Below are 26,948 nucleotides of genomic sequence, written 5' to 3' on the forward strand. Positions count from 1 at the left end.
AAAAATTACTTCTAACCTATAATTCAATACCTAAACCATCAATCAAGCATATGGATATAATAAACATTTTCAGACACAAGAATTTAACACTCAGGGACCCTTTCTTAGGAATCTGCTGAAGAATGCACCTGTGCAAAACGAGAGAGTAAATTAGGGAAGAGTAGGGTATGAGATGCTGGGAAGTAAGAGGAGCGTGGCCAGGAGGAGTCTCAGGGTGGCAGGTGTGCCCTGTCCTGACTGGGGTGGGCGGACAGAGGCTGTGGGAGTGTGGGAGGAGGGTTCCAGCAGAGAGGACCATCTGAGTCTGAGCACTTAGAAAAGCTATTGCTAGCCGTCCGACAGACCCACTGCAGCATTTATGTGGGTGAGAGGGGAAGGTAATACATACATAGAAAACCAAGTACATGAAAAAACAACGTAATTATTAACCACAGGAAAGACAAAATTGTACAAGAAAGAATATATAATTGTAACACATAATTTATATTAGTAAAAACAACTGTAACATAAAAATTGCCAACTGATTTAACCACAAATTGTGAAATAACTAGTGGGAGAAGGATGAGGAGCAGTAGATAGGGTAGAGGGAAGAGGTGAATCATATACTGTTTAAAAACGATAAATCAAGAGACAGTCAACTAAGCATTTTTAGTAAGAAATAGGGAAGTAAACAGCAAAAGAAACAACCAAAATGAGAAGACTGGGTAAATGACAAGGGCGAATGTGGGAGGCACAGGACTGACGTTTTTTCTTTTTAAGCCTTTCAGTACTATTGGTATTGAGTTCCTTAGTACATGCCGTGCACAGCTTCCAGGCGGCTTTACATGCATGCAGTCACTTTATCCTCACAACACTTAGGAGGTAGATCCTAGTATCCTCACTTTACAGATGAGAAAGCTGAGGTCCAGGGAGGTCAAGCAATTTGCACCAAGTCGCAGAAACAGTAAGCAGTGCTGCCGGCAACGAAACCAAGCAGTCTAGCTCTGGAACCTAAGCTATATGTTATAGTTAATTGTCTGTGGGGTAAAACAGGGCTGAAAACACTCTGGGTTTGATCCTAGGTTCCTCAGGGGTTGGTGGGGTCACAAACAGAAGCACGGGAGTCAGAGGGAAAGTTGGAGTTTGGTGGGGGAGCTGAGCGGTTTGGATTTCGACGCACTGGTGACGGGTTGTAAAGGAGAGCCAGAAAAAGCAGTGCAGCAGGGAGCCAGCGGTGCAGCAGGGAGCCAGCAGTGCAGCCCAGGAGAGGTCGGCAGAGTTAAATACGCCACGTGGCTCTAAGGTTTTTATTAACATATCCATAATAAATATCATCATCATGTAATGCTTAAAAACCTCAGAATTCAAGATCAACGTCCTGTAATATTTTGCTCCCTAGCTTGACAAATCATATTCTTACTAACTCTAACTTATGTTTTTCATTTCAAGTGGGCCATATTTAAAAGGAATAAAATAATATACTCACTTAGGACGAAAATCAGGCCTAAACCCTTCAGGGAGCTGAAATTCATCCATATTTTCTGAATTCTTTGAAGAGGTGGTATCTACAGAAACAAGCATTTTATATTATTATCAGTCCACAATTTTTCTATAAATTTTGGTCATAAGTTTTATTCTAAATATAGGTGAGGTATTAAAAACACAGGGTTGGGGCCGTCCCTGCAGCTGAGTGGTTAAGTTTGCAGGCTCCACTCCACAGCCCAGGGTTCACCGGTTTGGATCCTGGGCATGGACCTACACACTGCCCAATCTGCCTCACCTTGGGGGGAGTGGGGGGTGCCCAGCAGCGCAGGAAAAATTCCCATTAATAAAAACTGGCATCACACGCGTTCAAAGCATGAGAAATACTATTGCTCTGCTTGACCAAGGCACTTTGTAGCCACCTACGCTGTTCCTAATAGTATGGCCTCTAGAACACAGCTAGGGAAGCTAAGAAAAGGAAGAGCACACTATTTTGTTTTTATGGAAACCAACGATACAAATCCTGCTCAGACTGCTTTCCCTCAAGGTTGTAAGTGCAGAGCATGTCTATGAAACTTGGGAAGCCCTTGGTAATGCCAACAATAAAGTGAGTTAGGGGGCTGGCCCAGTGGTATAGTGGCTCCACCTTGGCGGCCCAAGGTTCGCAGGCTCAGACCATGCGCATGGACCTAGCACCGCTCATCAAGCCACACTGTGGCAGCGTTCCACATAAAGTAGAGGAAGAATGGTGCAAATGTTCGCTCAGCGACAATCTTCCTCAGGCAAAAAAGGAAGATTGGCAACAGACGTTAGCTCAGGGCCAATCTTCCTCACAAAAAACAAATAAACAAAAAAAGTGAGTTAGCCCAAAAGAACTAAAGCCAGCTCTTCAAATTCATATCTCCCCATCCCCAGAAGCTCTCCAATAAAATGGGGGAATAAGTGAGAAGCATTTATTATAAACTTCAAATGACTTTACGTATTTTTAAGGAATAGGAGTACTCTAGTAAAGTCAAACTTAGTTCATTGAGACAAAGAAAATTAGAATAAAGTCAAATTTTTAAATGAGAGGTTTTACTTTTAAAATAGTCAAACAATTTCTTCTGGAACTACATTTTCCAACAATCTCCGACTTTAGGGAAAAATGAAAGCTGGTCATCAGCACTTACGAGGAGTGCTCTCTTCTTTCCCAAGAGCCTGTAATGCTTTTATTTGCTGAGATATTGTTCTAATCCACTGAGTCAGATTTGGTTGGTCTGAAAAATTTAACCTGCTAGAAAAGATTACAGAGACTGTTTAGTGTTCTGCTGCTGCTTAGTTTAAAATACAAAAAAATTCCTTAAATGATCATGGGCATAATATTTTAAACATTCTTCAAATATTTTAAAAAAAAAAGAAAAAGCTAGGGGAAAATTTGTTGCCTTTTAAAAAATAAGAATAGATATTTGCCAATGGAAATAAAAATATACTACTTGTCACTATGATACCAATAACATTATTTGTCAAAAATTTAACCTTTTTTCAGTACTGGAATTTGCTAGTATTTCTTAAATATCAGAATCACCGCACCACAACTAATATTTGAGTGTTTTTTTATGTGACAAGCACTTAGTAAAGTATTTTACAGCATTACGTTTACTCTCCCAAATATTCTTATGAAAGAGGCTCTATTAGCGTCCACACTTCACAGACGAAGAAACTGAGGTTTAGAGCTACATAACGTGACTAAGGCCACAGAAGGGACAGATCCGGCCACCACACCCCGCCCTTCAGACTCCAAAGCCTGTGCTCTTCAGGACTATGTCATAATTGACTCTCAAGGGTAAAAAACAAAACCTGAACCACAAAACTGAATCAAAATAGTAGCAAAGAACTTAATAAACCATTCACACTCATAAAACTTAGATTAATTAGTATTTGTGCATATAAGGTAGACCCATAATTCTGAACATCAGATTTGAATAGCAGATAGTATCAAATTTGTATCTGAAATGAGTATGTTCAATACTCTATTAACTAGAAGCATCCTAAAAATTATGAAATAATAAAAACTTTCCATTTGAAATACACCAACAGATTTTCATTTCTTTGCTCAATTCATTTCTTTGCTATTGTTGGTCAGTAAATTGCAAAAAATTATATTTAATTGTTAGAATATTCAATAAAGTCAGACTGAACTGCCCTATCAATTTACTAAGCATCTCCTGAAAAGTGTGAGGGATATTTAAAGTCAGGTCCTAGAACTAAAGACAGTTTTCATGAATACACAGGAATTTTAGATCTTCTACGGTGTTTATGGGTGACCAAGAAACTGTTAAATTTTGGCCTTTTCCTTTCTAAAAACCAAAATCATATTTCACAGGTCTGGTAGAAGAAATGACTAAATAAAAAGTTTGTAAAGTATCTAGAAAACATTATGCAATTACCTAGAGTGATTTATCCCCCCCGGGTTTATTATTTCATTATCTTCAGAAGAAACTATTGCTTTGATATAACGGTTTTATGAGCCAAAACTTACCTGTTAAAAATCTTTCTTGGAGGAAGCAGCAGAGGAATAACAGTGTTGCTCAAGCACTCACAAAGGGGGCAGAGGAACTCTCCATTTTCTACATCATAGCTTGTGTGTAAGCGTAACCTCTGTTGCCTTCGCTGTTCTTTAGCTTGAACGGAATCAAAATACCTTTATAATTAGAGAACATGAGGTATCAAAAACAAATGGTAATTTTTTTCAATTGAGAGCCACAAGCTTCAACATCTTAAATAATTTGTTTCCATGAACCATCCAAAAGTTAAAATCTTAAATGAACTGAATTATTTTTAACACTGGTACTTTAATTTTTGAATTATTTTAATTATCAAAATGGTTTAAGAGTTCTAAAACAGGAAAGTCAAATAATGATTTTATTGCAAACAAGCATTCACAAAACAGCCAATTTCCTGGCCCCAGTGCTGTCTGGTCACTTCCCCAGGGCTGGTGGCTATGTGCCAGAGGAAGTTCATGATAACTCAAGGAGCACAGTGCCAGAATCACAGTACTGATTTGTGGGTTTTGCAGAAGCATAGAAAGCACCAAAGCAGAACAAATTCGAGGTTATCACATCTCAGCGTAGGGAGCCATGACAGTCAGGAAGTAACAAGGCAAGTACTTAAGACTTTCAGAATCAAGACCTGCTCACCTTGGAAAGACATCACTCTTCTAAGGTTTATCCCACTGTAAAAATCTTTTTCTCCACCCAGTTTGTTAGCCAATACAGACGCCCACATTAAAAGACAGGAAGTTTCTAAGTCACTCCTTTACATGTATGACACAGCAAATAAGTTTTTAATTATTATTTATTAGGCAGTGATATAGAGTTTTTCCTTCAACATCTTTAGTTCTCCTTTTTTTCTACAATGGAATTTCCTTTATTTAAAAATTCAATTTTGAGCCTTTGGATAAGCTTCTCTTGACTACTACTAAGAATATAAATTACCTTTGCCAACAATGGGCATGCATAATGTGCCCACAGCTACCCGTGTGTGTTCCGCAAGACAGATCAGGGTGCATGAATAACGGATCGTATTTTTCTGCATTACAAAACAAACAAACAAAAAACAAAACAAAACACCAAGCATTTAATTTTCCTATAACAAATGCACAACTTCAAACTGTGAAATCCTTGACAAGGGCTTGTACACGTGAAACGAAATTCCCAGTTTATTCCTTTCATTGGAGATACCAGTAACTTATGCAAGACCCTAGATTATTAAGAAAGCAAGACCCTCTAATTCTCACCACCCTGAGCACATTAACCATGTTTGAACTGTTAACAGAAACTGGAACTCAGCATTTAAGCACATCTGGTCTTCTGAACGTTTCACACTTTCAGGCGAGAGACTCCTACTCCCTCCAAAAGCCCTGAGCTCAGGAAAAGGGATGCTCTCCTTGGCGATGCCTTTAACGCTTCAGGGCAGCTGCTCACAACGAGCGCTACTAAAACTGATGTTCTGGCAGTAACGGGGCGCTCCCTAGAGGAGATCCTGCCTAAGGATGCTCACGCAGAGAACAGCCACAGACACTGTGCCACAGCCAGAACGGCGGCAACATGTCCAGGACAGCAGCCCAGACCAGAGGGGACAAGGGAACGCAGGCAGAGTCGTCTGTTCTGGTGCTAACTGTTTATTTTCAAAGGAGATGACAAATGAAGACAAACATAAGATGGGTGCCTCTCTTCTTTAGGAATTTTCTGAATTCTCTATATAAATTGGTATAATCTTAGAAATTACGTAACATTCTAGAAAGAATAACTCAAGTTTAAATTTGTGGTATATACTAGAAAAGTGCAAATATCACAACATAAAGAAAATCTTTTATGATGTAAGTTGTGAAAGCATGTGGAAAATCTGCTTTAGCCAGCCCAAATGTTTTCCTCACGAAATAACAAATTAAATAAAATTGGTGACTTTATCTTCGGCCTGGAATGAAATTAATAAACTGCTTAGTTCAAATGACCATTTTTTAAGATGAAGCAGACCAATCTTTCTTTTTTTTTTGAGGAAGATTAGCTCTGAGCTAACACCTGCCCCCAATCCTCCCCTTTTTGCTGAGGAAGACTGGCCCTGAGCTAACATCCATGCCCATCTTCCTCCACTTTATATGTGGGATGCCTGCCACAGCATGGCTCAACAAGCAGTGCGTGGGTCCACACCCAGGATCCAAACCGGCTAACCCTGGGTTGCTGAAATAGAATGTGTGAACTTAACCGCTGAGCCACCGGGCCGGCCCCAGACCAATCTTTCTTAACTAGGTGCCTGAGAGCCACACTGAAAATTTTCCTCACAGAGAAAAGGTAAAAGGAACTGCACTACAGCTCAACTTCTCCCTTTGCTCAAACCTGCTTCTTCCCCTCCATCCCACAGAGGGTGGTCCCGAGGCTCTCCCTAATAGATCCCTGAGTGAATCTCTCTCAAGAACCTGCCTTCTGAGGAACCCTACCTGTGACATTACCACTACTCTAAATCTGGTCCAAGGATGGCTTCTCACACAGGGAACTCAACTGTTCTCGAGGGATTCCACTTTGGATCTGTCCATGAGACAAAATTATTGTTATTTCAGTGTGTCAACTAATTATTAGGATTTTACAAGTATGCTGAAGAATGGGAAAGATTAAGTACCAAAGTATGTTAATGTTATATCACAAAGAAAAGCTTACCTCTGAATCCCTGCTGTTTGCCAGCTGTTTAATTCAGGCATGATACTTAGCCTTCTGGAGCATTTCCACGTCTGTCAAGTGGGAACTACTGCCTAAGTTCCCTGCCTCGGATACCACCAAGACCACAGAGCTACTATTAGGTTCATCAAATTTCTGTCTATTGTAAACAGCCTAAGTACAGTCAGTATTAATAGAAAGAGAGGATGTCTCTATGACTTACCTGGATCCTGAATAAATTTACTTCTATCTTTTGATAATACAGTTGATCTCTGAACAAATGCTGCCAGGACCATTGCCTTGCTTTCCACCTTCACCTCCTGCTCCTCTTGACACAGTATACAGGTAACAAACTGTCTCTGTTCAGGGACCTGAGTTTGTGCTGGGCCCAATGCTGTAAGTGTCTTATCTGAAACCACAGGGCTGCAATAAAAAGTTTACGAGTATAATCATTTTAAGCATATACATGAATTATCTTATCTATAGTCAAAGATACATTCATAAACAAATACTACTAAACTCAGGTTTCAAAGATTAATTCTTCTAACAAGAGGCCACAAAATTTACCCATCAACTCTTCTAAATTATTTTAGGGTTAAAAGTCTACTTATAAGGAAAAAAAGCAACATCTTCTCCCAGTTGAGAACCACTGGTCCAGAGATTACAAAACTGTGATTCCTGTTTACCTGTTATCCAGAACAGCGGAGGCAGACGCATCCAGTTCTAGCGTCTGCTGAAAGAGCTCTTTGTTCTCGTCGATAAAGTGCCGCTGCATCTCAGACATCTGGGCCATGATCTTTTCTCTGCGCAGTCTGGCAATCTCAGCTTTTCTCTTCCTCTCAGCTTTGTCTTTGTCTCTTGAACTCTGAAATTATGCTCCATTTAATTAGACCATTAGATGCTAAAGACATAATTTTCCCTAAAGCAGAAATATCTTTATTGTAAAAACTAAAAACCATTCTACAATTTCACTTATCAAAACAAAAGATTTCTCAATAAACCTATCACAATTAAAAAAAAATAGACCAAAAAAATTGCCACAGCTAATAAATATAAATAAATAGTGACACATTTCTTGGAATTTACATTTTTGTGAATATCAATTACCAACTTACTGCAGATAAATTTAATTTTCTATAGTGAACTTGCTACAATTTTTCAGTATTACCACACTTTACTTCTTATACCTCTTCCATTATGGTTCCTTCTGTCTCAGCCACAGGACTGGGGGATGAACTCTCCCTTAGCTTCTTAATAGCATTAAAGGTCTACGAAAAGAAGTATCAGTTATTCTGAAGCTATGAAACATCATGGAAATTTAAAGATAACAAATACTTAATGTTTCTCACAAAAGGCAGAGTGATGCAGGAAATTTTACCTTTAATATCCACCTAATCATATCTTTGTGGACTTCTAGGTAGGGAGCATTCTGCAGCGTTTCCAGCATGGCTAGTATGCTAGGAGAGTTGTTCGGTGCTTCACCAGGTTCTAAGGTGGAAAAAAAATAAAAGGCACAATAACAACAGCTAACATTTCACAGTGCTTGTTACTATGCACAAGAAGATAAATGAAGTTGCTTATAATATCATTTGCCCATCATTTGATTACAGCTCTACTTATTAAGAGATTTTTAATACTTCTTGAGATTGTAACATATTTGTATACTTTAATGCTTTAATCATTCAAAACTGATGTCTTATACCAAATGACTATTTTAAAAACATAGCCTCCAGCAAAATTAAAAACCCAGCTAAAAGGTCTACCTGAGATTTCACAAATCCAAGAAAAGGAATCTGGATTACAGGGGTGCAGCATGTGTATAGAAATATATCTATTTGTTTTGACTTTTTCTTTAATAAAACCTGGATTCAAACTAAATTTTTTCATCTATGAATTATTTCCTTATTTGAGGAAAAGATACAAAAGCCAAGTCCATGTTCTCAAGAGTATATTTAATCCAATATTAGCTAATTTAGTTGTATATTCAGAAATGTCCAATTACTGATTTTCTTGATTTAAGTGCTGCCATTCTGGCAAAATGTTCCTCTTTCCTAAGAGGGGAAGACACTGAACTGCAATCTTTAATACTCTTCCAGATCTAAAACGTTGTGGATATGGATTAGGAATCTGACTCTAAGTAGTGTTTTAATGATATAAAATATTTAAAGAGAAATATGAGGAATGGTTAGAGAAAAGGATTGTTGAAAGAGAGAAGAAAGAAAGAAAAAGAGAAAGAAAAGAAGAAAGAAAGAGAAAGTGAAGAGAACCTGAGATCCCATAGTGATGAGTGAATGAAATTAAGGAATCTTCTGTGCAGTTATCCTAATGTAAAAGCACCAGAAAATAAAGAAGCAAAAGACACAATGGTAATCCATACAAAGAAATACTGGCAGAGAAAGAGTAGGGAAAGGCCAGCACCCACTTCCCTGGATGAGGGCAAAAAGGTAAAAATAGAGATCTGGCAGCAAACAGGACTATTCTTTGCACCCTACCAGAAGGACCTAGTATTCTCTCAGTCATTATGTTTTAGGAAGAAATGGGAGCAAACACGACACTGAACAAAGTTACAGAAATAATCCTTTGCAATCAAGGAATTCATAAATTCCTACTATACTAACATAAATTCATTTAAACATCTCAGCAAATGGTTGATGGCAGGTCTGGGGCAGGGAAAGTAAACGATGAGCCCGGGACATCTTGTGTGTCAAAAAGCAAGGTAGTGCTTAAATATTAATGGGGTTGGGTCAAAAGGACACAGAAGCCAACTGAACAAACTTCCACTGACCAAACTGGCAGTTTGACCACCAAAAGGAATATTGATTATAAGTGACTATAAAACACTCAATAAATAAAAACTCAAGAGTATTACTAAAAAAACCCCCACAAAAATCTAAGCAAACAAAAAGGGTTCACAGTTGCCACCACTGCAGCTAACTGTTAGTCTAATTGCTTATTCTGAAACTTAATAAAAGAAAAGCTTTTCTTAAAAGTGAAATATTATGATGTCTAAAACAAATAGTTCAAAAAAGTGGGCAAATATAGCAAAATACGAACTATTGAATCTAGGTGGTAGGGATATGGATGCTTATTGTACAACTCTTTCAACTTGTCTGTAAGTTTAAAATTTTTAATAAAAAGCTAGAAAAAAACATCTCTCTGGCCTTCTAAGAAAAGTCACATTACTTTCTATGCAATGATAATCTAACCCCTTACAGGTAGTTTTCTTACTTTCAACATGTTTTTTAACAGCAACAATTTAAAAATGAAATTCTGATAGTATATTTTGTTTTTAAAATTATATCCTAGAGTTTAAATGTATGTGCTATATTGATTTCAAACTAAGGACTCCTCATTATTTTCTGTTTATGAATTAAAATTTATGTATTTTAAGTATTGTAGGCCTTACGTATTTTTATAAAACTCTATCAAGATGTGATACAGTACCTTTAACACACAGATGAATACACATAGCCTCAGAAATTTGGATTCAATATAACCTATTTAGAACCTATATGATCAAATAAAAGAAGTTATATTACATATTTAAAATCACTGATATCTTGAGTTAGTTTAGTAAGAAGTGTATACATACTTGATATCTTCTGAGTGAAGGTAAATGTTACTACGTGCTCTTCCGTGACGATCTCTAAATGCTGTTTTTCTTCTTGTAGTGCCATTCCAATTAAATGTAATACCTCAAACATAAAATGTTTTGTATCTTTTAGTAAAACAAAATTCAAGTACATATTTTTATAAGAAATAACAAACAAGAATTTACTATCGAAAAAAGACATCAAACTATTAAAGACTAAGTACAATAAAAAACAATTTGAAATACTAATTTTTATTAAATTCAAACTTTAAACTTCATTTTCTAACAAAGAATTCTCAATAAACAAACAAAAATTTCTATTTCAGCTAGGGAAAAAACTCAATTGCAAATTCTTAGGGTAACTTAAAATTACTACCGGATATGATCAGCAATTCATATAATATATAATTTCTAGTTTTTCCCCCTACTTTTTCTCCTGAAGTCTGCCCAGTACATAGTTCTATATTTTAGTTGTGGGTCCTTCTAGTTGTCATGGCATGCGGGACGCCGCCTCAGCATGGCCTGATGAGCAGTGCCATGTCCGCACCCAGGATCCGAACCAGCGAAACCTTGGTCGGCCAAAGCGGAGCATGCGAACAACCACTTGGCCATGGGGCCGGCCCCTATAATTTCTAGTTTTATTCCATGCCTACACTACAGTCTTAAAAAAATCTTCTAAGAATCAGTGGCCAAATAATTAGAACTGAATGCATCTATCACATAATTACTTAGTCTATAATACTACCTAGCTCAATTTCTCTAAGGACAAAATCTTAATCATCTCAGGAAGAGACACACTTTTGTCTCTAATGCCACATAATTCATAAAGATGTTCGTAGTTCCTTCAGTATATCTCACAAAAAATTCCTTACCAGAGATATCTAAGAAAACATAACTACACTGAATCTATTTGCACTTTTACTGCTCTTATCCTGCTCCCCAATTTTTGAAGGAGATTTGTGTGTGGTGTCTCTGTATCTTTCCCTACACAAAGGTCTACTGTGGGTGTCGGAGACTTGGAAGAACTAGGTTAGGCTGAAAGACATAAAGCAAATGTATACATAAGGGAAAGAGTGTTTAATCCTTTTTTCTCCATCATTTCCCAAAAATCTTTTGCTCACACAATCCCGACAGTCTCTAGTATCCCATAGCTCCATGTTTGTACATTTTAAGTGTATGTTTATAAATGGGAGGGGTTGTAAGCATGCACATTTCTCAGCCAATGAGATCCTTAAGCCTGCTGAGACAAGGAGAAGAACAGTAGCTTTGGAGGAAAGCTTGCCTTCATTTGAATCCTGGCTTCACTGCTTTCACAGCTGCACACCTTCAGGAATTTCCTCTGAGCCTAACTTCATTATCTTTAACACGGGGAAAAAAGGCCACCCTCTAGAGTTTTGAGGATTACAAACATTGTATGTAAAAGTGCCTAGCACAGAATAAGGCACAGAGCAGGCTACTTCTATTAATCGAGTAATTATCATTATGTTACTTACTAGTTGATTACCATGGACACGTTAACTGACTCTCACTGAAACTTGACTTGCTCATCTATATAATGGAAAAAGTCGTATCTACTCACAGGGGTGTTGTGTGAATTCAGTGAGAGGGTAAGTTAAGAATGACTCAAAGCTATAAAGTAAAATAAAAACAGGTTCTACACTTGCCACTTACTAGCTATAGGACCCCAAGTCTCTGAGTTTCAATTTCTTCAACCGCAAAATACGAATACTGATGAATTCACAGGTTACTTTAGACAATTAAATGAAAAACGTATGTTAAAGATAACATATTACACAAATATCAGAGTACTGTATAAACAAAGACACATAAAGAAAAACAGGTCCAATCAATGAGAGGCAGGGTGGCCAACAGGACCAAGGCAATCACAACCGTGTGGTACAAAAAAATCCACCAGGCTCTCATTTTCATTGTCAGACACACAAGCACTAACAATATCCTATATTTCAAATTAAGATAACACTACATTTTTGTCTTACGGTTTCTGTGTACAGACACTGACAAGAGTATTCTGGCTTTAACTACAAAACCACTAAAATCTAAATAATAAATGTCTTCAAACCTACCCTTTGCAGCATGGACTCAGACCAGGCATATCCATTGTGCTCTACAGCCCACTGCAGTATCGTCCTCATGATGCACAGCATCACATCTGACTGTAAGATGTTAACCAGGCTTGCAAACAGAGGGCAGAATGGAGGCAAAACTGGAGGCGGAAGTGCTGAAAACAAAGTTATTAGTTTCTTTTGTAGAACGTGCTGAAAAAAACAAAAACAAAACTATCCCATTATTAGATACTTTCAATAGTCTTCACTCAAAGAATATTCATTAACATAAATCTTGAGGCTATGTTTTACTTTCTTAAGGTCAGTCAAATGCAAAAAAATAGCTCCATAAATAGCAGTACAAAGGACGGCCTTTCTTTTTCCTGGAAATGTCTTAAGATCTGAGATAAAACCACTAACCCAGAGGTGACTCAGTCGAGTACTTCTATATTAGCATATTTTGAGTCCTTTGAATGTTCCCTTGGAAAGCCAATACTTCAATCTTCTACTTCAAGCATAATCATCGTAGTCAATAGAAAACAACGTTTAACAAGTAACAGAGAATTACATGAGACTTTTGGAGAGATTAAAAATACCTGTATCTTCTCTATTTTGTCTTTTTAATTTCCGTTGAGCTTCCTCTGCCTAATAAGAAAGACAGCAATTTGGACAGGGAATTATAATACAAAACGACCTAAGACCTAGGACTACCAGCATAAGTTAATCGTTGTCATGTTATCTTCTGATTTTAGAAGATCCCTTCCCTTAGCTTTGTAGGCCCCTTCAAATTGACGCATAAAGTTAATCTTTCTTTCCCCACTAGAAGAATCCCCCAAATAAGCTCTTTCCTGCTTTAAAATGCAGGAGGAACAGATACAAGCAACACCCAAAACTCTAAGTTTGAGCTCTGTGACATGCATCAAAAACTAAACACAAGTTTCATGTTTAAGTTTTTGTTAATGACAGTTTCTGAAGAAGTATTTTAAGAGAAGACTGCAAAATTTAACTAGTCAAGAATGATTAGGAAAATTCCATAAGTCGCTATGGAAAAGCATAATGTTAAGTAGTAACAATTCTGAAATAAGTCAGCTGATTATAATACAGGTTGACAATTTGTCTTCAAAAGCCAGTAAAAAGCCAATAAAATACATTCAAGTATATACGTGTGAGTAGGTTTATAATCATATAGAGCTTATATGTGTATGCACAAAACATTGAAGAGAAAACCAAAAATGTTAAGTAGTGGTATTATAAGTAATCTGTACTTTTTCCTTTATATATTTTTATATTTTCAAATTTCCTACAATAAAAATATATCATTTTTCAATCTGAGAAAAGCAGTAAAAAAAACACAAAACAGGAAAAAAAACAAACCCCAACTCTCCCTCACTACACTTTTAATTTTCCCAATTACCTTGGACTGCTCTGCCCTTGAAAAGTGATAGAAATACAAATTGAACTCTTTCGCGCACTCCGGTTTCAGTTCGTACATGCCTCGTCCTGTTAATCCAGGCTTCCTATGAAAAAAAGATAGATAGAAATAAAATATTATTACTAAAGTCATAAGCCAATTCATGAGACAGTCTTAGACTATAAAATAAGAAAGAGAGCTCTTATACACTGCTGGTGGGTGTAAGCTGGTACTATTTTCTGTCGGTTAATCTGCACTCTATACCCAAAGCCCTGTGTGCATCCGTTTTACCCAACACGTCCATTGTCAATTTACTGTCTTAACAGGACAAGTGAATGTTACGGTCACTGTAGTGGCAACAATTCAAAGATTAACAACTGGGAATAGGTACACACATTACGACATCTCCAAACAATCAAAACCATTAAAAGTGATGTTAATTTCTGTATTTTTACATGTAAAGATGTCTGTGATAAGTTGAAACCAAGTGGAAAAAAGTAGGTACAATTTTAGGGTTCAGAGAATCTTTTCTATAGTTTTTTCTATATTTTTCTAAAAGCTCATATTGTCTTTATAATCAACAAAAATAAAGACATTGCCAATGGGGTAGGGAGAAAGAAAAACAGGATTAAGAAGCGTCTCATCAACCTTAGGGGATTAACTGGTTTACTGATTGGGCAACACACTGGACACCAGAGAAGGCAGCATTCAGAGGCCATCCCACAACTTAGGCAGCACATTCAAAAGGAAACAAAGAAAGCAATTTTAAGAAGGCTCAGTGCATTTACCAGATCACCTGCTTAGGTTAATTTCAATTACCTGAAACTATAAGCTATGAACACTTGGTCTGAACAGAATGAAAATCGTCAAAAAGCTACTTTAACTTGCTGAGCGCAGGGCCAGATCATAAAAGCGAAATGCCAGTCAGAAATCTAGCTCAGAATTAATAATTGAATATGTTTGTCACTCTCTGCAAGCAACAAATTCATTCTCAGTTTCATCAAAGGAAACACTCTAAGGAAAATGAATGTATAAAAAAATTGAATGTGAAAAAATCAGAAGTAAACTCACTTGAAATGGGCAACTGCTTCAATTACACTCTCCATGCCAGTCTCCTTGTTCTCCTACAAGTACAGGAACTCAGTGAGCGTGTTTCATGTAAATAATAAAATCCGCCAGCACTCTGAGCACTGTGCTTTCATCTCATTAAGCCTCACACAGCAACTCTACAAAGCGGGTGTACTATTACCCTGATTTTTACAGATGAGGATTCCATAGTAAACACAATGATTAATACACAATTAGGGGAACTTATTTGGGTAAGCTAACATTCATTCAGATTGATATCATTAATAAGTCATTACGGAATCAAGGTGACAGCTTTCAAAAATAAAAACAAGGGGCTGGCCCCATGGCCAAGTGTTCAAGTTCACGCGCTCCGCTGCAGGCAGCCCAGTGTTTCGTTGGTTCGAGTCCTGGGCGCGGACATGGCACTGCTCATCAAACCACGCTGAGGCAGCGTCCCACATGCCACAACTAGAACGACCCACAACAAAGAATATACAACTATGTACTGGGGGGCTTTGGGGAGAAAAAGGAAAAAATAAAATCTTTAAAATTAAAAAAAAAATAAAAACAAAAATACAAAGTATACGTAACATTAATGTTTAAACAAAATTTATGTAAGACATTTGTAACATTTTGTCAAATAGTTACACTAATTTCCTATCTATTGTTAGTAAAACAGCATTTCCCAAATCATATCCCATTCATGACAAAATGTTGATAGGAACTCTACGAATAAAGAACTCTCTGGTCAAAAATGTTTGGTGACTACAGCTCCCATCACTTTGTACAAGGCATGTACCACTTTTAAAGTGCTGTTTTAAATTTTTTTTTCAAGACTGGCACCTGAGCACCTGAGCTAACATCTGTTGCCAATCTTTTTTTTTCTTCTTCTTCTTCTCTCCAAAGCCCGCCAGTACATAGCGGTATATTCTTGCTGTGAGTGCCTCCGGTTGTGCTGTATGGAATACCGCCTCAGCGTGGCTTGACCAGGGGAGCCATGTCTGCGCCCAGGACCCGAACCAGCAAAACCCTGGGTCAGGAAGTGGAGCACGCGAACTCAACCACTCGGCCACAGGGCGGGCTCCGGCCCCTGTTTTAAATTTTATTCTTCCTTATCCTAAAGCCTAAGTGAAACTACAATTGCTTCCTTATCTAACAACTCAGGATTCATTTCCTGCATTCAAAAGTACAAATAATTTTTATCCTGACTAGATATTTAGTGATATTGAGAAATTACTAATTATTGTTTTTTCAGGTGTAATAATGGTACATGGATAGGTTTTTCTAGAGGCCTTTATCTTTTAGATCAGTTTTCTCAACCTTGGCACTATTGACATTTGGACCAGATAGTTCTCTGTTGTGGGGGTCTGCCCTGTGCACTGTAGGGGATTTAGCAGCATCCCCGGCCTCTGCTCATTGGACACCAGCAGCACCACACACCCTGCCCTGAGAAGTGACATTGCCAAATGTCCCCTGAGGGCAAAATCATCCTTGGTAGAGAACCACTATTTTAGATATGTACAATTCTACTTATAGGTAAAATGGTAAACCTGGTATCCTTTACAAAATAATCCAGCGGGGGTGAGGGGATTAGTGGTTGGGGTATAGACAAAACAACGCTTGTCATCTGGTGAAGCTGGTGATGGGTTTGTTATACTATGTTTTCTATTTCTATAGATGTTTGAAATTTTTCATGATACAAAGTTTAAAAGAAGTATTACTATGCAACAAATACAGGTTTAAGTTCCAGAAGAATGAACATTAAGGCTGAAAGTTTTGATCTATGTTTCAAATTTGGGAACAGATTTTGAAAAGCTTCAACGCAAATACAAGTCCTTTCCCAACTCTGTGTGTTGGGTTTCTGAAAAGCCCCATCACTGACATATAGGTGGCTGAGGAACTTAAGATCCAGGGAGGAAAAGCAGTTACAATTAACCCATGAATGTCCATGTGAATATTATTTTACATTCACTAAAATGAAACAGATGGCTCACTAAGGAGAGTCTTCAGATGCTTCAGAAGGGAAAAGCTCCGGACAACTTTAGTTTACTCAACACAGCTGAGGAGGTGTTTCTCACTCTCACTTCCTTAATATACTAGGTTATAAAGCATTATCTTTACCACGGCAATTTTGTCTTAAAGACTCTATAACAACCCCTCTCCAATGGATACATAAATTCGGTTCTAAGGATCATATTTACTTTTATTCAGTCTTTATCTCTTTCAAGGTTTCACTGTATAAGATTCTATTCCCATGCTGCTTTCCATTCCCAGTCTCTAATATTCTTTTTCTAGTTATTTCTAGTAAGAGTGAAGAGAGTTGCACATGTCCTAGAACTGCAGTTTTTACAATTACGGAAAACGTATACAGAAGTGAAGGTATACGTACATATTAGACTGACAGGTAGGGAAGGATTTCTATAATTTTCTTTTTTAAAATATAGGTACTTACATCTTCAGGTAAAGACTTTACCAATTCACTGTGAGCCATAGGTTTGATGCTCAGCTGATGGATAATCTCTCGCTTAATGTCATCTGTAGCATTTACCTGTCCAACTCCAGGACTAAACCTCTCTCCTGTCAACAGTGAGAAAGTATATATACACATATTTAACATAATCACAACGCTTATGTGATATCTACTTTTGTGTGTGTGTTTGAGGAAGATTGGCCCTGAGTTAACATCTGTGCCAATCTTCCTCTATTTTGTATGTGGGAATCTGCCACAGCATTGCTTAATGGTGGCGCATGGGTCTGCACTGGGGATCCGAGCCCATGAACCCTGGGCCACTGAAGTGGAGCGCACAAACTTAACCACTACACCACTGGGCCAGCCCCTAACATATACTTATAATTCATGCAACACAATTATTCTTCTTTCTGCGCAAGGGGATAGCAATGACTGGTCTTGTAACAAGCTAGAGTGAAAGCAGCTCCCAACCATCCTTCTGAGTGTCAGACACAACAGGTGAGTACCGGCTTTAGGCAGTGGAGAGAGACCTGGGATCAGAAGGTGGGAAAGGATCAGATGTAGTCAAGAATTGGTACAGCAGTAGAAGTACCAGTAGCCTAGAAACTGCTTTCACTCCATCTGCCACATGGTAGCAGGGAGGGAGAGCCTTCCTTTGTCCTTCTATCTAGTGGCAAATAAGATATCACTCCTGACAGTAGCCAGGATTCTCTGCTCTACAGACTGTAGAGAGTCCGAAATAGCAGGGGAGATGGGAGAAGGTAAAGGATAAAAGAATAGGAAAGTTGGACGAGGCAGGACTGAAAATACAGGCAATAAGAAAAGCAATCTCCATCTACTAACCACAGGTCTCCATTAGCCTGGAATTATTATATCTGAAGTCAAGACACTTTTGCACCACAAAACCATGGAGGGAAACATAGCTGAGACAGAAAGTAACAGTAGAGAGCTCCTAAATATCCTATTCTTGCTTGCGAAATTCTCCTGTTCCCTTTCTTTTCCCTCCAATACAAAGAGTCTTCCAGTTATTCTGCTCCAGCAGTTGTACCCTTTCCTCTTTCCAGAGCACCACAGCGCAGCTACTCTCCACATTACAGTAACTAGAGGGGAGAGAAAGATGGATACTCGAATCTCCCTCCCTGGAAACTGGGTAACCACTCAAACAAAAGAAACATAGCTCAGAAATCCTGAACTATTTGCTATCACAAAAGCCAAAATCATTTATAAATGTCTCAAACAATCCAAACTTACCTACAAGCATTATAATGAGGTATAGCATTTCTTCTATTAGAGTGTTGTTTTGCTGAACTACATCCTGTAACAAGCGAGGGGAGATAAAGTTCAGAGATAAGAATATGAATACTGTATTATCTCCGATGATTAACATAACCAAAAATAGTGAACGATGCTTCTTTAATGAGTTGTGGTCTCATAAAACATGCTCTTACCTTGTGGGTAATCTCAGAACTAAATCTTTTCCCATAGTCTGGAGTACTGAAAATCTGGTAAAGTTCAAAGCGGCTGAGCATTATCATCAGGAAGTGATTTGGGTCCATCATGGACACACCTGTCTTTTTTTTTTTTTCATGTTTGAGATAAAGGAAAAGAAGAAGGTCAGAAGGGCTACTAAACAAGTAGTGAGAGAGATTTTGATCTGCACAAGAGCAAGCAGCTACTTGTTCACCAATCCCAACAAAAGATGGAAACCCGTTTAGCCCCAATCCCTTCTTGTGGCAGCTACAAGTGTGGACAGGACTCTAAGCTGGTAAAACAGAACAAAGCATAAACCAAACCCAACGAAAACCCCCTAGACCCACACATCAGAATAACATGGATTATACGTGCTCTTTCTTTTTAATGCTTTGAATTAATTGTATCCCTATGAATTCAGTTCCAAAGTTTATTTCAGGGTTCTCATCACTGCCTGGCATAAGGACTCGGAGAGAAATGTGGTATGGCAATTAAGCTTCTAGTATTTTTGAAATACATCCTATTAAACTCTTATCAAGAACTCTCAAACTAATTTTTGGTGATAAACGCTATACTAACTGAAGCGACGTTTTAATTCTCCTTTAATTCCATTTCTATAAAGGATTCTAAATCAACTTGGATTTCAATTCATTTAGAATCAATAATTTTTCTCGAAATTTACATTTTATAACTTTTTCTGTTATTTCTAAATCCATTCACCGATAATATGGAAAAATGACTATGTGACCAGCATTGTGGTATGCATAATGGACAAAAAAGGGAACAAATAACAGTTGGCACAGTTTAGTGGAAGGGAAGAAAAATAAACAGGCAACCACACTGCAGAGTCATGAACGCTATGGTGGGGAGAAGCCCCATGGTACGGGCCCTCCCAAAGGGATACTTAACCACGTTTTAGTGTGTCAGGAACGGCTTCCTGGAGAAAGTGACACTAAAATAAACACTAAGACATGGAGGAAAATCAGTTACTACGTAAATGGAAAAGGAAGGAGGTGGGGTGGGTAATCTAGGCAGCAAAAGAAATAAACATGCAGAATTTAACACTTAGGAGAGGGGACGATAAATCAGGGCGTTTTACCATAGTTAAGTATTGCAGAGCTTGAAAATCAGTTTAAGGGGTTTGGGTTTTTAACCAGAGGACAACGAAGAAAGAATGGCTTTCAGGTTTCTGTCTCTAACAACTGTTTAGACTGTTGAACAATTCACCACTGCAGTGAAGCCAAGTCAGGAAGAAGGTATGGAGGAAACAGGAGTTATTTTGAATATGTTAAATCGGAGATGTGCCCAGGAAATCTAGACAGCAATGTTCTATAGGCTGCTTGGAGCTCAGTAGATAGGGCTAGGCAAGAGTCACAGATTTGGGAGTGATCATAAGTGATTGGGTTCTCTGGAAATAACAGGAAGAAAAACACTCCCCACAACCTTTAAGTTTAATGCTTTTAATTCATTACCTGAAGCATTACTATATCCTTGTCAAACATTTCACGTCTGCACTTCACATTATGGTAGTAATAAATCTAAAAAAAATAATTATATTGGGTAAATAGGTTTTTATTTGTGCAGCTCCCTCCTCTCCCCACTCCCCAAAAGAGCACAGGGGTTTTGTCTAAGTGTGTGTAACCCACACACGTGTGCATGCACACACACACACAACCTGGTTTCCTCAACAGTTAATACTGTCTTAGTAGAGATTAATTAATTAGAAATTTCCAGATTACAGTGGTCACTCCATGGTTCACATTTTGCAGCCAACTTTCTGGGTCTCCCAACAAAGTTGCTTCTATAAAGTTTATAGCTACGAAAAATAGGAGAAAAGACCTACACCAAGCTTTGGTGAGGTTTAAAAATTAAAACTTCATGGGGGCTGGCCCTGAGACCGAGTGGTTAAGTTTGCACGCTCTGCTTCTGCGGCCCAGGGCTTCACTGGTTCGAATCCTGGGCGCGGACATTGGTTTAACATTACAATTATCTTCGGAGACAATTTTAACATAGATACTCAACTTTCAATGACTAAGTACACTGAAAATTACAACCTGCTTTGAAGCCAAGGAATGGATTGAAAACTCTCCATAGAATTAAAAAACTTACCTGGTTTACTAGAGAGAAGCCATTTCTTCTCCACATTCCTGCATGTACTTGGGCACATAAAACAAGACATCTAAGAGGGTGTTCTATCAACATGGGTGGGCTCAGTTCACTCTGCATATAGAAAAAAACACAAAAATCCCAACTTCATAAAGAAGACTGGCTGATAGAGACGGAAGCTTTATATAAAACACAAGTTAAAATTATGTTACGGGATGTTTGTGTGATGGTTAACTGTATGTGGCCCCAGGTTTTGATTAACACCAGTATAGACGTTGCTGCAAAGGTGTTTTGTAGACGTGATTAATATTTAAATCAGCAGACTGTGAGTAAAGCAGATTACTCTCTACAATATGGGTGGGCCCCATCCAATTAGTTGAAGGCCTTAAAAGACTGAGGTCCCCCCAAGACTGAAGAAATTCTGCTCCCAGATTGCCTTTGGACTTTGGGCTGCAACGTCAACTCTTTCTTGAGTCTCCAGCCTGCCAGGCTGCCTTGCAGGCATGTTTCAGACTTGCTAGGCCCCATAACTGCATGAGCCAATTCCTTACAACAAATCAATCTCTTTCTGTCTCTTTCTCTCTCCATTCATACATGCACATGCACACGTACACATGTACAAATACACACACTCTCTCTCTTTATTGGTTCTGTTTCTCTGGAGAACCTTGACTAATAAAGTTTGTTTCAAAGTGATTTCAAATACATGGAACATAATAAATAAGCACTGATTTTTAACTGTTAGTATTACTTACTAGAGGTAGGAGCTCTGGAAATTTATATGCCACTTCACTTTTGCTTAATAATACATGCAAACCTGCATGGAACAACAAACAAAAAAGTATTTCTTTAAGTGAAAATCATTTAGGAAAAAAACCCCTAAATAATCACTCAACTTTATATCTAACTTCTTTTCCCTTTCTCTTTGGGACACTATCATGTTACAAATTAAGATATAAAATGAACTGCATCCATAAATGAAGCTTTTGAATTGTTATTGTCATGAACCTCTGTATCAAAGGCACATTAGAACTAGAGTCTTAATTACATGTACCAACATACACTGATGACATTTTATAGAAGTAAATGCTAGACATACAAACATAGCAAAAGCAGCTACTTAACTATCAAAGCAATTTATATACGTTATACCAACTTTAAGAGTCACACTTCACTGGGCCATGAAGTTTGTTCCCAATTGAAGTATATAGTAGTGAGAGACCCTTTTGGCAAGTGAACAGAGAAACTGGCCCTGCGATTCGTGGTCTGCACTGATCTTGACCTCAGAACTTCCAGTATAGGATCAAGGCCTCTTTAGTTACTAACTGCAAAAGGCTCTTTTACAGCTTAACCTTAGTTTATTCTGCTAAGAATTAACTGTCCTGCTTATGTTGTTGTCTAAACAAAGAACACTTTTTATAATCTTATCAATAGCTGTTGGCCACTTGGTCAAGCCTGGTTTGAGGCTTTTCTCATCCTAGGAGACCTGCATTATGAATCCCATTCTAATAACTTGTACTCAACATCTGCCACTCAAGATCCATCAGCACACACTCCAAGTTGTTCCTGAACTGTTTTGTGTATATTTACTTAGCTCTCCAATTACATAACAAGCATTCAGGCCAAGGTTTGTAAAATACAGTGAGACAGAATGCTCAAAGTTGGTCACTGAGAAGACGTGTGGGAGATAAAGACCTAGGCAGAAACTAGCACATTTTCAGAGTCCTGGCTATTTTCCTTATTTTCCGCATCAGCTTCCACCCAGAAAACCAGACTGATAAAGGCAGAAAAGATCAGCAGCTGAGCTGGAGACAGGACCACTTTCCTGCATCCCAGCTGACCACTCTCACAGCACCATGCTGCGCCTGCCTGTGCTGAGGAGCACCAGTTCAGGATGCTCACAGCACTCACAGAAACAAAGCTGGGCCTGAACAAGTCACAGGATTAAGAATCTTCTTCCCACAACCACAATTTCATTCTAGGTACCTATTTATTGTTCTATTTATTATACTATTGATATTCAGATGTTTAAGTTCTCTTAAATCATCACAATTTCAAGAAAAATCCAAAAGACTGTTGGGATGCTAGGGTCTATCAGCAGGATAATGTGATAATGCTCAGAACAAAGAAAAAATGCCTTGAGAAACAAAAGAGGGATCACTACAGATTCCACAGACATTGAAAGGATAATAAAGGAATACAATGAACAACTCTATGTCCACAAATTTGGTAACTCAGATGAAATAGCCAATTTCTTGAAAAATACAAACTACTAAAATTCACACAAGGAGAAACAGATAAACAGAACTGGCCATTTATCTATTGAAGAAACTGAATCAATAATTAACAACCTTTCAAAAAGGTAAGTACCAGGTTCATATGGTTTCACTGGTGAATTCTACCAACCATTTAAGGAAGAAATGATACCAATTCTGCACAATCTCTTCCACACACACACAGAACCACTTTCACATCATATTAAGTTACAGAGCCACGCACTTAAGATAAATTACAAATTGTGCAATGAGTAAAAATAACTACCTTTAGAATTTCTCCTTCCTACTCTCTGAGTTAAAAATGGAACTAAAAGGAATGTGAGCAGGATAAGAATTTCTGCAATCAAGAAATGTGGAAGGAAGCTGTACTGAAATGTGTCTGCAGAGATGGCCAAGTGCATATTCAAAGTTTTTGGTCGCTGCAAGGTGGAAACTTCAAATATTCTACCAAGTATAAATGGCCTGTAAATCAAGTGCTTATGATTAAAAAAACTATCACTTCAATTTGGGACTCACTGCTTAAAAAGGCTATCAATAAATGAGTAAGTAACAGCTTAGAGGGAAAGAAAATCTAGGCTGGTTTCTTTTTTTTTTCCTGCTTTATCTCCCCCAACCCCCCCGTACATAGTTGTATATCTTAGCTGCAGGTCGTTCTAGCTGTGGGATGTGGGATGCCGCCTCAGCGTGGTTTGATGAGCAGTGCCATGTCCGCGCCCGGGATTCGAACCAACAAAACACTGGGCCGCCGCAGCAGAGCACGCAAACTTTACCGCTTGGCCACAGAGCCAGCCCCTAGGGTGGTTTCAATTTATCAGCAATCACTTAAATGACAGACCAACTTGAGTTGTAACAACACAGACTTTGAAGCTGGGCTGAGTCAAACAACAAAAAGTGGTATCTGCAGTTAAGAAGGCTGAAGAGGCACTATGGTACAGTCATTATAAACACGGCTTCTGGGGCCAAACTACCTCAAAACTCCTTGTCTGACTCCTTCTGCCGTGTGACACTAATAAGCAAGTCACCTCTGTGTCTCAGTCTTCCCATCTATGAAACAAACTTAATAATGACACCTACTTCACAGGACAATGTGATGAGTAAATAAGTTAATGCATTTAAAACTCAGAATAATGCATAGTAAGTATTCAGTAAATATTAACCACAAGCAACAATTTAAAGATAATTTCAGGGTTCTTTTTGGGGGAGAAATGCTTTACCTGCGAGTAAGCGAGACACTGGGAGGTGAATGCTAACTTTTTCTTGGGAAACACAGTATCTGATAGTTTCCACTGAATGTCCACAAATGCTTAATGTGATTGGCTGTTCACCATCAGTAAAACCACCATGGCACTGCATCAATACTGTAAGGCATTTCTTGTAAGCTTCAATTAACACTTTTTCCTAAAAAAGAGGAGTTCCTGTAAGTTACTCAAAAGGCTGAGTTTCTACAACATTGAATAAGCATCTCAAATTTGACATGAGTAAGTACCTCAAATATCATCACGGGCAAAATCAAACTCAAATCTTCCCTCCCCAACTTGGTCCCTCTTCCAGTGCCCCGTCTCAGCGAATGACACCTCTATACAGCTGTGGAAATCTGTAAGTTATTCCAACACCCTCCTTTCCCTCGTTCCCCAGTGTCTCATCTGTTACCAAGATGGCAATTTCATCTCTTAAATTTCTCTCAAACCTGGCCACTGATTATGTCTAGTAACTCAAAGGAAAGCCAAGCATCTCTCTATTAAATTCCCTGCTTCTGCTCTGGCCTCCATCTATCCATTCTCCACAGAGTAATCTTTAAAAACATGTAAACTGGATTATGTCACTTTTTGGCTTGGTAGTCTCTAATGGCATCCCACTTCAATTAGAACAAAATCCAAACTTCCTTCCATGGCCTCCATGGCCCTGCAAAGTCAGGTTTCTGTCAGTTTCTCTACTTTCGACCTCTGTGCTCCAACCAGAGCCTTCTCACAGCTCCCAGAACCACCACACTCCTCCTCATCACAGAGCATGATGCAGCTGTCCCTGACTCAGGGATATTCTTGACTCTTTGATGAGTTAACTCTGACACATAAGTTCAGATCTCATGGAGGCCTTTTCTGACCTCCTAACTTATACAGGTTCTTATCTAGATCTTATAGCCAAAGGAAGGCCAAAATAATTTTAAGACACAAAACAACTGTGCCAATAGTAAAACTTTATTTGTGGATAAATTTATAAACTATTCTTTTTATATGGTCAAAATCTAGATGAGATTATGGAAAAATGAAGATAATAACATAAGAGAAGAGAGAGTATGGATTATTTTCTCCTCTATCTATTTTGCAAGTTTCTTCTAAGGCTTCAGAATTTTAACTTTTACTGAATTAATAGGTTAAAGAGGAAAATAGGTTGTCTTATGAGCTAAGTATCACCACTATCCTCTCCAAATCTCCTCAAAATTTACTTAGGAAGCTGTTTATTACCCCTCCTCTTCCATTTATCTCCTACTCCGGGAAGAAACTCACGTCTAAAGCACACCAGTCTTGCATCATTGAAATGACATGTGTTAATTTCATCTGCAGCGTGAAGGCTGCTTCCCACTCTGGTTCCATTTCAATATGCTGTCCTACTTGACGTGTAATTGGATCCATTCCCTTAAAGGAAGTGGAAAGATTTTACATGAATTAAAATTGTATTTGTTCTCTTACATGGGAACTTAAGAAATAATGTAGAAGAAATATATATTGGGTACAAAAATATATAAAGTAAAAGTTTTAATAGGAAACTTCAAGTAGTATGAAAAGTCCAATTTCTTAAATTATATGTTTACATAACATTCTCTAAAATATAAATTTTAAAAATCCAAGTACAGAACGAATTATTTTAGAGGCAATCTTCTATAAGTTTTAGACAATAAAATATATACTTCACTGCAACAATCCTTTAAATTCCTTTTTAGCCCTATCATCTACAGAAAAAACTGTTAAATTTGATAGGCTTTAAAAATGTTATTAAATTTATAAATATATTTTATAATATACTAGAATAAAGTTTTAAAACTTATTCCTCTCTGCAATTTTCATAGACACTGAAAGAAAGCAAAACAAGAAAAAGAAACAGTATTTAAACAGAACTGATTAAATAACAGAAAATAGAGGACACCTCAAGTATTCAAAACGACGAAAGTAATACTGTTTCTATACATACAAGAAAAAACACAGAAGTATTATAATAGATTAAATGACCTGAACCAACATAGGAACTAGAATACTTTCTAAAAACAATAGGTCAACTTTGCTTATTCCTTTCTTAAGAAAGCCAGATGGCTACTAAAAGAATCATAATGGTACTGCTCAGATTTTTTGAGATGTCATCTATCTTCTTACAGTTAAAAGCAGTTAAATATACCAGTTGGTTTCTGCTTTTAGATTCTATTATGTTTACAGGAGTGTTTCCAAAAAAGGGGGGGGGTTCTATGCTGTATCATATGACGTCAAGGAGAGAAAAAGAAATATGGAAACATTGAAAACAAACATTATAGTTTCATAAACAACTAACTTGACAATACTTCCATGTAAGCATATTAGAAAAAACAAACTTGCAATCCCCAAACAAAGAACATTAATAGTAATCAAAAGAATAACCAAATACAAAAGAACAGTAGATGCCAGAACCTTTGCTGGGATCTCATTCGCTCTACACCTTTCTAAGAGTTTCCAATTAAAGAGGAGCTTCTTGGTCCAAATTGTAGCCATCCAAATTATTCTTTTGGAAATGTGCCCAAAATGAAAAAAAAAAATGCATAGACAGAAAGGTGTTCAGTTCAATAAACAGGAACAACAACAACAAGCAAAGAAAAAAAA

At 37.8% G+C, this 26,948-nt stretch overlaps 1 protein-coding gene across 15 annotated transcripts in view; it reads right to left on the reverse strand.

Moving 5' to 3' along the window:
• Positions 1–26,948, reverse strand: part of UBR2 (ubiquitin protein ligase E3 component n-recognin 2) — a 124,170-nt gene that overhangs the window by 21,148 nt on the left and 76,074 nt on the right. For 8 of the 15 annotated variants that reach the window (XR_006531951.2, XR_006531950.2, XM_014837371.3 and 5 more), the window contains 21 exons: positions 25,611–25,739; positions 24,321–24,504; positions 21,586–21,647; positions 20,834–20,944; positions 20,197–20,262; positions 18,703–18,825; positions 18,506–18,569; positions 17,237–17,361; positions 14,788–14,840; positions 13,720–13,822; positions 12,902–12,950; positions 12,327–12,481; positions 10,243–10,345; positions 8,029–8,138; positions 7,838–7,918; positions 7,337–7,515; positions 6,874–7,073; positions 4,935–5,028; positions 3,980–4,141; positions 2,631–2,734; positions 1,466–1,544 (listed from right to left, as the gene is read on the reverse strand). Coding sequence is in view for 10 of the 15 variants with exons in the window: in XM_014837371.3 (XP_014692857.3) it covers positions 1,466–1,544; positions 2,631–2,734; positions 3,980–4,141; positions 4,935–5,028; positions 6,874–7,073; positions 7,337–7,515; positions 7,838–7,918; positions 8,029–8,138; positions 10,243–10,345; positions 12,327–12,481; positions 12,902–12,950; positions 13,720–13,822; positions 14,788–14,840; positions 17,237–17,361; positions 18,506–18,569; positions 18,703–18,825; positions 20,197–20,262; positions 20,834–20,944; positions 21,586–21,647; positions 24,321–24,504; positions 25,611–25,739 (2,336 nt within the window). In the remaining 5 variants the exon portion in view is untranslated. Of the gene's footprint in view, positions 1–1,465; positions 1,545–2,630; positions 2,735–3,979; positions 4,142–4,934; positions 5,029–6,436; positions 6,525–6,873; positions 7,074–7,336; positions 7,516–7,837; positions 7,919–8,028; positions 8,139–10,242; positions 10,346–12,326; positions 12,519–12,901; positions 12,951–13,719; positions 13,823–14,787; positions 14,841–17,236; positions 17,362–18,505; positions 18,570–18,702; positions 18,826–20,196; positions 20,263–20,833; positions 20,945–21,585; positions 21,648–24,320; positions 24,505–25,610; positions 25,740–26,759; positions 26,851–26,948 lie in introns of those variants that run through there. The other 7 variants (XM_070514935.1, XM_014837370.3, XM_014837376.3 and 4 more) reach the window with 6 other exon arrangements.

This window comes from Equus asinus, chromosome 8 (assembly GCF_041296235.1).
Source record: "Equus asinus isolate D_3611 breed Donkey chromosome 8, EquAss-T2T_v2, whole genome shotgun sequence".
In the NCBI taxonomy this organism is placed as follows: domain Eukaryota; kingdom Metazoa; phylum Chordata; class Mammalia; order Perissodactyla; family Equidae; genus Equus; species Equus asinus.